The sequence below is a fragment of the Aspergillus uvarum genome (genome assembly GCF_003184745.1).
Source record: "Aspergillus uvarum CBS 121591 unplaced genomic scaffold BO82scaffold_63, whole genome shotgun sequence".
Classification (NCBI taxonomy): domain Eukaryota; kingdom Fungi; phylum Ascomycota; class Eurotiomycetes; order Eurotiales; family Aspergillaceae; genus Aspergillus; species Aspergillus uvarum.
This window is the reverse complement of record NW_020291360.1, coordinates 181830-191891: the sequence shown is the minus strand read 5'-3', so window position 1 is coordinate 191891 and position 10062 is coordinate 181830. Positions and strand designations below refer to the sequence as shown.

Sequence of the window (10062 nt, the reverse complement as noted above, 5' to 3'; positions counted from 1 at the left end):
GACTCCTTTGCTGTTTCCGGAACTCCACCCACCACCCCACTCAATCAGCCAGCTGTGAGACTGCAAAGGGCCTACCATTCCATGTCCTATGTTGTGGCCAGTGCAGGAAGAGTTTGGATATCTCTTCAATCAGTGAAATACTCATGAAGGTATAGCACCACAAGAATACACCCATCCAAAGACTAAAGCAGGCCAGGGGCTAGCTGTATGTCTCACTTACGATGCTGTCCGCAATAAGATGACTGGCTGTACATTGCGCGACTAGGCCGCTAATCCAGTCAACCATGCCAGAGCGCCGGCATCTGAAAACGGGCAGTTTATCAGACTCTGCGAATTCATATACGCCCCCGGAGGATCGGAACGCTTGCATCGCCGGCGGAGGTCAACTGATATTGCTGTTTCGGCCTACCTACGGCTCTCTTGCATCTCTTGTGCATCTCTTCTGCGCCTCTTTGGTGGCTATGATGACATCACCCCCCCCCCCCCTTCCCCCAAAACAGAGAAAGAGAAAAGAGGGTGAAAACAAAAAAGGAAAAGAAGAAGGGAAAAAAAAAACGAATACAAGGAAGCTGGTTAAGGTCACCAAATTCGAGTCCGAATGCGGCCGAGAATTGCTTTGTCCGATGTACTGACTGTATTGACTGATATTTACAGCGAGGGGACCACAGGATGCAAAGGTGAGAAGCTATATACAGAATTATCACACCGAACTTGAAGCTGAGGCTGCCCAGAAAGCACCCTCTACGCAGAAGGTGCCATGGTCCATGTCGCGGCATCGCAATTGATTTCTTCAAAGCTATGCAGAGCACTGAAGCCCATGCCGGAGAGACAATCAAGATTGCTGTCACCATCAACCTGTAGCAAACATCGTCAATAACTAACGCCCATTGCACACCACTTCACATGTGGGAAGAATAACTCACACAGTCCATTATCACGGCCTCGGCACCTTGTTTGCGGATCTGCTTGATGCCTAGTAAGATCAGGCCCTGCATGACTGTAGCGTACTCGCCGACCGATGGAGAAATGACGGGAGACGAGATACCCCCGGCGGCAATTTGAAGCGATCTCAGAATCGGCATGTGCTCCGCTAGAGCTGCTCGTCCATTGTAGACAACTACACTGCCCAGAATAGCGCCATTACTGGGGCGGGTCGCCCGGATGATCCCACAGTGCGGGGATCCTCTCAAAGCCACTTTGTAGATATCTAGAACCCCTTGCCTAGAGTTCGTTTTGATGTGGTCCAGAATCGAATCTGCATAGTCCCAGCCATAAACGAGATCATAGGCCACATCCGCATTCTGGATGCCGTGAACCAAGCTGTCCGTCGGCGTCCAAGAAGACAAATTGCGCAGTACCGCGCTACAAACAGGCCGTGAAAGGGCCGTATTCCAGCCCAAGTTCGCAAACCATTGGCGCAGCCTCTTGCGGTCCACCGGGTTTGCTGATGGTATACCCAGATAAATCCCCGGCAGGCGAGAGCCCAGCTGGAACCGTTTCATGCCCTTCCTGTGCAGAAGAGTTCGGATGGCACGATTGTGGAGAGAATTCCCTATAGATAGCTTCCGTCTTGCGGGATGAACGATCAAGGACCCAATGACGCCAGTGCCTGTGGATCGAAAGTAATACGTGGAGCAGAATCCGTATAAAGCCTGGGTACTGCTGTTGCGAACCACAAAATGTGCCTCATCAATCTCTTCTTTGCGGAGCAGAAAGCTGGTAGATGTCACACCTAGCAACTCCGGACGTTGTCCTTGCACACAGTCCTCTCGGACAGCATTCAGTAGGGCGTCTAAGGCATGCGCATCCCTATCCTCATTCCAGCTCTCTACCAGCCAGTGTTGCCTCGCCTGGTGAAGTTTTTGACTGCGACTTATAGAGCCCGGGAGTGACCCCACGGCGGTCAACTCTCCGTAAAGTACTTTAACCAAGGCCTCCAAGGCCGCATCGGTGAAGTCGTAAGTGCAAATATATGTTTTAATGGACAAGTCCATCGCAAAGTCATAAGGCGAGCTTGCTGCGACCACGATTAATGGTTTCTCGCGAGGTTCGCCTGATGGAGTGAATTTGGATCTACAGATCATAGACACGTGCCTAGTGAACCCATGCTGGTACAAGTTCCGGTTGGCGTCAGCGGTGACGACAATGACCGCGCTAGCCCGATCAATGAGGTCCTCATGAATCGGACGTACACCGTTGGCTGTGTAGGATGTATGCAGAACACGACCACTGCGGTGTCGGGAAAGGGACCTTCCAAGCTCTTTGAAGACACTTTCGCCACTCAGAACAGATGCTGTTCGATCCCACGCGATCGGGTCAAGCGATACGTTCAAATGCTCATTCACGGAGCGCGATACGGCAGAAGCAGGCAACGGCTTTACCAATGGTGTCAAGAGAAGCAGCTCCTCATTTCGCTCAAGAATATTGGTCAAAGGTAGTAAGTTCTGCTTATCTCGGACAACTGAGATAGAACTGTTGTATGCTCGTGTGGAGAGACTTGTGTGGGACGGTTGCATTTGAGTGAGTAAAGTAAGACCAGGCGGGCTGAGGGCTTGCTCCCAAGACGTGCATTTGGCTTTCAAGCTCAACACTCTGCGAAGCGACTGCTCGATGCGCCCGCGCCCGATTATACCATTCTCCACACCTAGCTTCAAGCCACTGATGGCCTCTTGTTGAACCTGGAATGAGCGACAAAGAAGGATGATATCGCACCCGGCATTTTTGGCCATCACCGTCCCTCCACCGACACCGATATTGTGGGTCAGGGCCTCCATCTCTAGACACTCCGAAACGACCACACCTTTGAACTGTAGGTCTTTCCGAAGCAGATCATCAACCACCTGCTCACTAAGACAGGCGTGCATCACATTGACTCCGGCCGAGGACATTGAAACGCCCCCTACCATCATCGAGTCCAAACCATGAAGGATTGCATTGCGAAATGGTACCAATGCGGTCAAACTAAGCTGCTCTAGGGACTCGGTAATGATTGGTACATCCGTCTGAGACCCTAGAAACTCCAAGTTACCATAGGATGGGAAATGCTTGCCGCATGTCACGAGCCCTGCCTTCTGATAGCCTTTCATGAATTCGACACCGTATTGTGATACTTCTTGTGGGTCGTCTCCTGTGGTGCGGACGCCCAAGGGCTGGTTGCGTACATTGGTAAGCACGTCGAGAACAGGACCCAAGATCCAGTTAACTCCTACGGCTTTGAGCTCTTGTGCCGTCGCCATCGCAACTTCATGGGCTAGGCCTTTGGAACCTGTCGCAGCAATACCCATCGCACTTGGGTACTGCCGGATGTAGATATCATCGTACAGGCTGTTCACCCCACCATTTTCCTGATCCATGGCAATTAGCAAAGGCACCGGATGGCCAGCATCCCGCGCGATTGTCTGCAGCTCAAGGACCAACCGTGTTGCGTCTTCTGCAGCTAGATGTATATCAGTGCCTATGTATAAGGACGGAATCGGGCGGCCGAGGGAAATAAGCCATCAACGAAGGCCCCAATGAAGACGGTGTAGGGAGGGGAGTATATGAGTACATTTGAGATTTTTTGCAGAGAGCAGAACCGAACCGAGGTGGTAGTTCTCGATGAGCGACCGAATTTGAGGACTGACAGATGTTCCATCGAAGCCCATCATGAAAAGTTGCCCCATCTGTCTATCCAAGCGTCATGGTGAATAACGCAACTGTCAGCAGTGAACTGCTTACGCACCTACTAAATGGCTTGGGAAGGCTGTGCTATAGGAGGCGCACTCTCCCGTCTGAAGACACACATAGAGAGACAGGAAGGCAAGTCCAACGGTGCAAGTTATGCAGCAGTATCAGAGAAGATGGTGAGGGACATTCGAGAGGAGCAGGATATGCCAAGACCAAGGTTAAAACCTACCTGTCTAGATCCTCCCAGCCAGGAGGCAGCATCTCTTTGGGGGCCATGAGGGCCCGGCGTGGAAGAATTATTCCAAGCCAATTATGCCAGGGCGAATATGGGTGTGCAGTGAAACAATGATGATGAGCTGCAGACGTCAACGGAGGCTTTGGAGAAGGGAGGGGTGGATAGTGCTAGGACGGCAGTTTAGACAAGCTCCGAGTTCCCCCGGCGGAGCCCCAGGCAGGCAGGCAGGCAGGCTTTGCTAATTAGATAAAGCCAGGGGTGTATCGCAAAGGTACCGTAGGAGTAATTAATTATGGGTTTGGAATCATGAATGACAAAAACATGAAGCGTGGAGGCGGGAGTACCAAGGAAGCAAGCAGTTGAATAGCTAGAGAGACCAATGAATGGAAATCATTTCTTCATTTATTCATTCATTTGATTTCACGCATTCATTCAATCAATCCAGTTGTTCATTAGTTCATATCAGCACTGGTGGGGGAGATTACAAAATCAGATAAGTGAGAGGCACCATAACTGGATCTTTGACCCAAAATTTGCAAAGCGGTGAAACTTCAAGTTAGTAATTCGGTGACTTATTTGGTAACTACTAATTGAACAGTGCGTGAGGTGCCAAACCCAAGCCCCAATCAAACAGTGCCGTGCTTGGCACATGCGGGCAAGGGTCACATGATGACTAGATGACTATCAGATGCGCACGGGAATGAGTACTGCCCGTACATACAGTATATCTCCGCGTTATCTTCTGTATACATATTCATCGTATTTTACAGTACAGAGCATATGTATCTGTACTGGATACTTTACAGTCTTGCCGTTACAAATTACAGGCAGTACCGAACCTGTCTGTTACCGAACAGGCCTGCGTACTCCTTTATCCATCGATCTCCTTCCTCCCTGCCATCGAGGGGTTGCATGGCTGGAATGGATCTGTGGAATGAAACACTTCCATCTCTTCCGATTTTAGCTTTGGCCTGCTGCCATGACCGAATGCAACGGCAGCCTCTTGACAGCCTGGTGATTGATTAGTCAAAACTTTTTCTATTTTCCTTTCTTTCCTTTCTGTCTCTCAAAAAGGTCAAGTCACGTCTCATAACCAATTTGGTTATCAAATTGAAAGTTCACTCACTACTCTATAGATGACGATGGTGGATCACCGGTGGACCTTCGCTCCTATGCCACCTCTGTCTGTAACAGTATCTATCATGCTCAGAGTTTCCGACAATGCTATTCGTAACAAAGGCCTTCTTATGCACTGCTCGTTGTTCCCCTCCATACTTAGATATCTTATGGCAACTGTGACAAAATGGGGCACATGCAGCTGTAATCTCTCCGTGATATGGCTACCGCGTCATCGATAGCTCCACGCCTCTTAGTGCACATGCTTTCAGATGACTACTAGAACTACAACAGGCTCAGTAAACGGTGCTTAGGATAAATCAGTGGGTATGTAGGCTGGCATCATCCTAAGTGCCGAGCCGAAATGACTTCGATGGACGTCACTTACAAAAACGTCCAGACCGAAGTAACATCATTCTGTCGCACCCTCCTTTCGTTCCCCATAAATTGAAACTGTTACAGAGCCGTGGTTTGACAGAAAGCTAGTGGCCACGCTTCTGTCTTCTCTCAAGAACCTACAAAGTGCTACAATTCCTTTCATTCTCGTCAGGAGCTAGAACTAAACTCTACATTTGTACCCAGTATCGCTACCCCCAGCCTTTTTTTTTTTTTTGCCCTCCATTCCCATCCTCTTCTGTTTCGATATATCTTCCAGTGCTATACACTATACACAAGATTCTACTTGTCCACTAGCTGGATTTACAATTTGGCAAGCTTGACTCATACCCATTGGTACTTCCCTTTCCCGGCATTGGCCAAGTGTATCCCCGCACAGCGGAACATTTTTCATAATGTAAGGTGCTACTATCCTCCAAACGTGGATCGAGACTGACTCTGCTTCGAAATAGGCGAGTTATCATCCGCAACACTGCTCTGGAGGCTTCGGAGTATATTGCCGATTATATCATCAGTATGTAGATGAAGCCCCGGCCCCCCGTCTGAGGCCTGAAAAGTCGATCGTGTTGGCTCGTGTGCTGCGACTCGTACCTTTACGTGGACCACATCTAATCTTCAGGCAGGTCGCATCCAGAGATTTCAACCAACTGAAAATCAACCATTTGTACTCGGCTTGCCAACCGGAAGTAGTCCGGAGATCATCTACAAGACTCTGGTGAGCCGGCACAGGAAGGGCGAGATATCCTTCAAGAATGTCGTAACTTTCAACATGGTACGTATATTCTTCCCTCCCACGAAGTTGCATGGGCCTATGTTGACCGAAGCAGGACGAGTATGTCGGATTGCCTCGGGATCATCCGGAATCATACCACAGCTTCATGTATAAGCATTTTTTCTCTCATGTGGACATCCCGCCCCAGAATGTTAACATTCTTGACGGTAACGCTCCGGATCTCGCAGTCGAGTGTGCTTCTTTCGAGGCCCGAATCGCTCAGTACGGCGGCATCGAACTCTTCCTAGGTGGTGTGGGCCCCGATGGACATATCGCCTTCAACGAGCCAGGCTCCTCATTGAGCAGTCGGACGCGGGTTAAAACTCTAGCGTATGACACGATCTTAGCCAATTCACGGTTTTTCGACAATGATGTGGATCAGGTACCCCGACATGCATTAACTGTTGGCATTCAGACCATTATGGAGGCACGGGAGGTGGTGATAGTTGCTACCGGTGCTCACAAGGCTCTCGCAGTGGAGAAGGGCCTTGAAGGGGGCGTCAATCACATGTGGACGCTCTCGGCCTTGCAATTGCACCCACACCCACTCATTGTCTGCGATCGGGATGCGACTCTGGAGCTGAAGGTCAAAACAGTGCGTTATTTTGAGTCTATTGAACAAGCCGGTACAGATGCGCGCACTCAAGGCCCACCTCTTGCTTATCGACCTCGGATGTACGTTCCCGGCCCAGTCGGGTTGGGCAAAACTCACCAGGAATTTACGCCGCAAACTACACCACAAAAGGTCCCTAAGGATTTGAGAATCAACACGGAATTGAGTCGCTCGATGGAAGACGATGAATTAACACCTGACAGTATGTCCTCACGGATGGTTGACTCGGCGATCGGCGGGCTGGATTCAGCATTAAAGGGCGATTTATATTTCGACCGCATGGGAGCTAGGGTTCTCTCACATTGATCGGATGCCTTAGGGAAGTAACAGAATTCGGATCGGGAGTTATTTTGCTGGAGAGCCGCCGAAGGTAAAGGGAAATGTAATCTGACCGCGGAAGACTGAATTCACATGTTTGCTTGACATCATTACTCAGTTGATTTGTACTTCTCTGTGCATGGTTTTCTCAAGTTTGAAACTCCTTGAAAAGGCCATCTGCGCAGAGGAGCTGAGATGGAAGACTATTTAGCTGGGGAGTAGGGATCGGCCGTGCTCTGTTTACTAGACAAGAAGCATACAAAAGCACCATCTGCAAGCGGTTGTTTTTTGAACTTGGGCGGCAAAATAATTCCGCGCTCAAGCCCGAAACTCATGGGCTACCTATAGATTCCAGGGTGTGATAGATTGGCGATTGTTAGCCGGTGGGATGTGCTGAGCGCGATCTTGGACAATATTACTACTTCCTTCTTAAACAGACTAGATTGCTCGAGTCGAGGAATAGTTAATTCGTACAGCACTGTAGAAAGTTTCTACACTGGGTCAAACACTAGCTGTAATGATACGTAGAGTAGGAGAGTGGTCATCCACTTACTCGCAGCCCATAGATGGCTCGTACGTGATTCACTGTGCATTCTAGGAATTAATCTATGCAATTTTTGATGTCACAATTACAACTTGGCAAAGACAGTGGCTACCGCTCCATTCATATCAACGAGGGTGCTCTTATTCTTTACCCATGCCTCAATACCCTTGTGTCCATTCTCAACTCCGACCCCACTCTTCTTCCAACCACCAACGGCCATCTCAGCAGGGCTCTCACCCCAGCTATTGATCCAGGTGATTCCCGCCTGCAGCTGGTCGATAATGCGATGGGCCATATTCAAATCCTTAGTAAAAACCCCCGCGGCTAGGCCGAGCTCAGTGGTATTCGCTCGCCTGACCGCTTCATCCACCGTCTCGTAGGATAGAATAGACATTACAGGGCCGAAGATTTCCTCTTGGACAATGCGCATGTCATCTGTGCAATCAGTGAAGACCGTCGGGCGCACCCAGAATCCTGATTCCAACTCCTTCGGGACACTGGGCTTGCCCAATCCGCCGTAAAGTAAAGTAGCATTGTCTGTTTCGATGCCGTGGCGGATGTAAGAAAGTACCTTCTCTAGGTGTACAGCTGAGCTCAAGGGACCGAAATTGGTTGAGTCATCAAACAATGGCCCAGGACGGATGTACTGCATCTTCTCCAGAAGGCGCCTTTCAAACGTGGTCTTCATGCTAGCGGGAACGAACACCCGAGTGCCATTGGTACATACCTGACCCGTACTGTAGAAATTTGCCATCATGGCCCCGTCTACGGCATTCTCGAGCTCTGCGTCCGGCAAGATGATGAGGGGGCTCTTGCCGCCTAATTCCATGGTGACATATTTCATGTTGCCGGCAGCGGATCCAGCCACTTTCATGCCTGTGGATACTTGGCCGGTGAAGGAAACTTTCGCAATCGTAGGATGAGCAGTCAGGTATGCCCCAACATCGCCGGCGCCGTAGACAATATTGAACACGCCGGCGGGTAGACCGGCTTCCGTGTAGATTTCGGCCAAGGTTTGTGCATGCAGCGGCGTAAACTCGCTTGGCTTGTAAATCATGGTGTTGCCCGCAGCCAGGCAAGGAGCGGATTTCCATAGCGCACTGCACATATATTCTTAGCCATCCTTGTCATCCATTGATATCGTCCATTAAGCATCTTCCAATTCGGGGATGAGGGTGGGGATTGAGCGGCCGAGGGTAAAGGCTTACTAACATTTGAATAGGGTAGTTCCAAGCTCCAATTCCCACGCAGACACCCAACGGAGACTTTTTGGTATACACCCAAGCATCTTCTCTCAACTGTGTGGTCTCTCCATTTAGCCCGCCACCTCCGACCAGATTCGCATAGTACTCAAGTACGTCGGCTCCGGTGACGACGTCGACAGTGCTTGTCTCGGTATAAGCCTTGCCTGAGTCAAGGGTTTCGACACGAGCGATATCGTCGTTGCGCTCGCGGAGCAGGGCGGCGGCTTTCTGGAGGATGCGGGCACGTGCAATGGGTGGTGTTTGAGACCATGAGGGGAAGGCCCGGTCGGCGGCAGCGATGGCTGCATCTACATCGGAATGTGAAGCAACCTGGATCTCAGCCAAAGGACTGGCGTTCGAGGGGTTGATAGATTGGAAGGTTTTGCCTGAAGAGGCAGGCTGAGTCTTTCCGTCATAATACAATTCGCGAGTAGAGAAACCGAGGGAAGGCATGGCTCTGATAGGGAGTTTGAGCCCTATTGCTTGATTTATGCGTGTAGAGAGAATGGTGTGTAGGGAAAGGAGGAGGTCCGTGGGAGGGGGGGAGGGAAAGAAGATAAGGATGCCCGCCTAATTGTACGATACTGGTCCCGGAGAAGAGAAAGGACCACAGATATTATCTGCGTTGTATGGAAAAGTAAGAAGCAGAAGTAATAATGCAGTGAAGTTGCAAGATTGCTCCGAGGCTCATCGGTTCTAGGTAGCCCGGAGCAAGATCAGACGCAAGTGGCGGAGAAACTAAACTCGAATAGGATCACAATTGGCACTTCCCGGACACTGTTTGGAAGGCTTCACCGCCAACCCGATTTTCTCGGCTTACCTAATATGAAAGGCGGCGATCTTCCGGCGGCAATGTAAGTCAGTGAAACGGCCAAGTTTCAACTATGGAATACGGAGAACATGCGGACTCCATGGAAGCCCTTCTCGATCAGCTAGTCACCAAGCCATGAGGAGGTGAACAGAACGAGAAGAAGATAAGGTCCTTGTAGCATTTTCATCTCGCATGCCGTTCTGTCATTGTCTTGCTCAATTGGGTATACCTGTGCTGCCGCTTGTCAACTCAACCCTAAGGCCTAAGCAGGCAATGCGATCCCGGATTGCCTTCGGCCCTGCATCTCCGATGGGGTTTACCATTGACTAGCGCCCCGTTCGCGGGAT

General features: G+C 50.2%; 3 protein-coding genes across 3 annotated transcripts; 1 reads left to right on the top strand and 2 right to left on the bottom strand.

The window, feature by feature from the left end:
* Window positions 1-567: 567 nt before the first annotated feature.
* On the bottom strand, window positions 568-3675 carry BO82DRAFT_357968 (putative beta-N-acetylglucosaminidase). The gene is made up of 3 exons (XM_025636160.1): window positions 3548-3675; window positions 924-3436; window positions 568-855 (listed from the first exon to the last, which is right to left on the bottom strand). The coding sequence occupies exons 1-3, from the start codon at window positions 3642-3644 to the stop codon at window positions 742-744; spliced, it is 2724 nt and encodes a 907-aa protein (XP_025488037.1). The 5' UTR covers window positions 3645-3675; the 3' UTR covers window positions 568-741.
* Window positions 3676-5734: 2059 nt separating this feature from the next.
* Window positions 5735-7590, top strand: BO82DRAFT_357963 (putative glucosamine-6-phosphate deaminase). The gene is made up of 4 exons (XM_025636159.1): window positions 5735-5810; window positions 5866-5927; window positions 6037-6185; window positions 6241-7590. Coding segments are annotated over exons 1-4 (1077 nt in total). The 5' UTR covers window positions 5735-5808; the 3' UTR covers window positions 7105-7590.
* Window positions 7591-7685: 95 nt separating this feature from the next.
* Window positions 7686-9542, bottom strand: BO82DRAFT_344151 (aldehyde dehydrogenase). The gene is made up of 2 exons (XM_025633647.1): window positions 8873-9542; window positions 7686-8760 (listed from the first exon to the last, which is right to left on the bottom strand). The coding sequence occupies exons 1-2, from the start codon at window positions 9355-9357 to the stop codon at window positions 7746-7748; spliced, it is 1500 nt and encodes a 499-aa protein (XP_025488035.1). The 5' UTR covers window positions 9358-9542; the 3' UTR covers window positions 7686-7745.
* Between the last annotated feature and the right edge of the window lie 520 nt (window positions 9543-10062).

What these genes read in the sequence shown, in the direction of transcription:
- BO82DRAFT_344151 (XM_025633647.1), bottom strand. Translation starts at nt 9,357, where the DNA reads ATGCCTTCCCTCGGTTTCTCTACTCGCGAATTGTATTATGACGGAAAG. An exon ending in TGGAACTACCCTATTCAAAT is followed by an intron (nt 8,761 to 8,872) that starts GTTAGTAAGCCT and finishes ATATATGTGCAG; the next exon opens with TGCGCTATGGAAATCCGCTC.
- BO82DRAFT_357968 (XM_025636160.1), bottom strand. Translation starts at nt 3,644, where the DNA reads ATGGGCTTCGATGGAACATCTGTCAGTCCTCAAATTCGGTCGCTCATC. An exon ending in CTCTGCAAAAAATCTCAAAT is followed by an intron (nt 3,437 to 3,547) that starts GTACTCATATAC and finishes ATATACATCTAG; the next exon opens with CTGCAGAAGACGCAACACGG. An exon ending in AGGCCGTGATAATGGACTGT is followed by an intron (nt 856 to 923) that starts GTGAGTTATTCT and finishes TGTTTGCTACAG; the next exon opens with GTTGATGGTGACAGCAATCT.
- BO82DRAFT_357963 (XM_025636159.1), top strand. An exon ending in TATTGCCGATTATATCATCA is followed by an intron (nt 5,928 to 6,036) that starts GTATGTAGATGA and finishes ATCTTCAGGCAG; the next exon opens with GTCGCATCCAGAGATTTCAA. An exon ending in ATGTCGTAACTTTCAACATG is followed by an intron (nt 6,186 to 6,240) that starts GTACGTATATTC and finishes TGACCGAAGCAG; the next exon opens with GACGAGTATGTCGGATTGCC.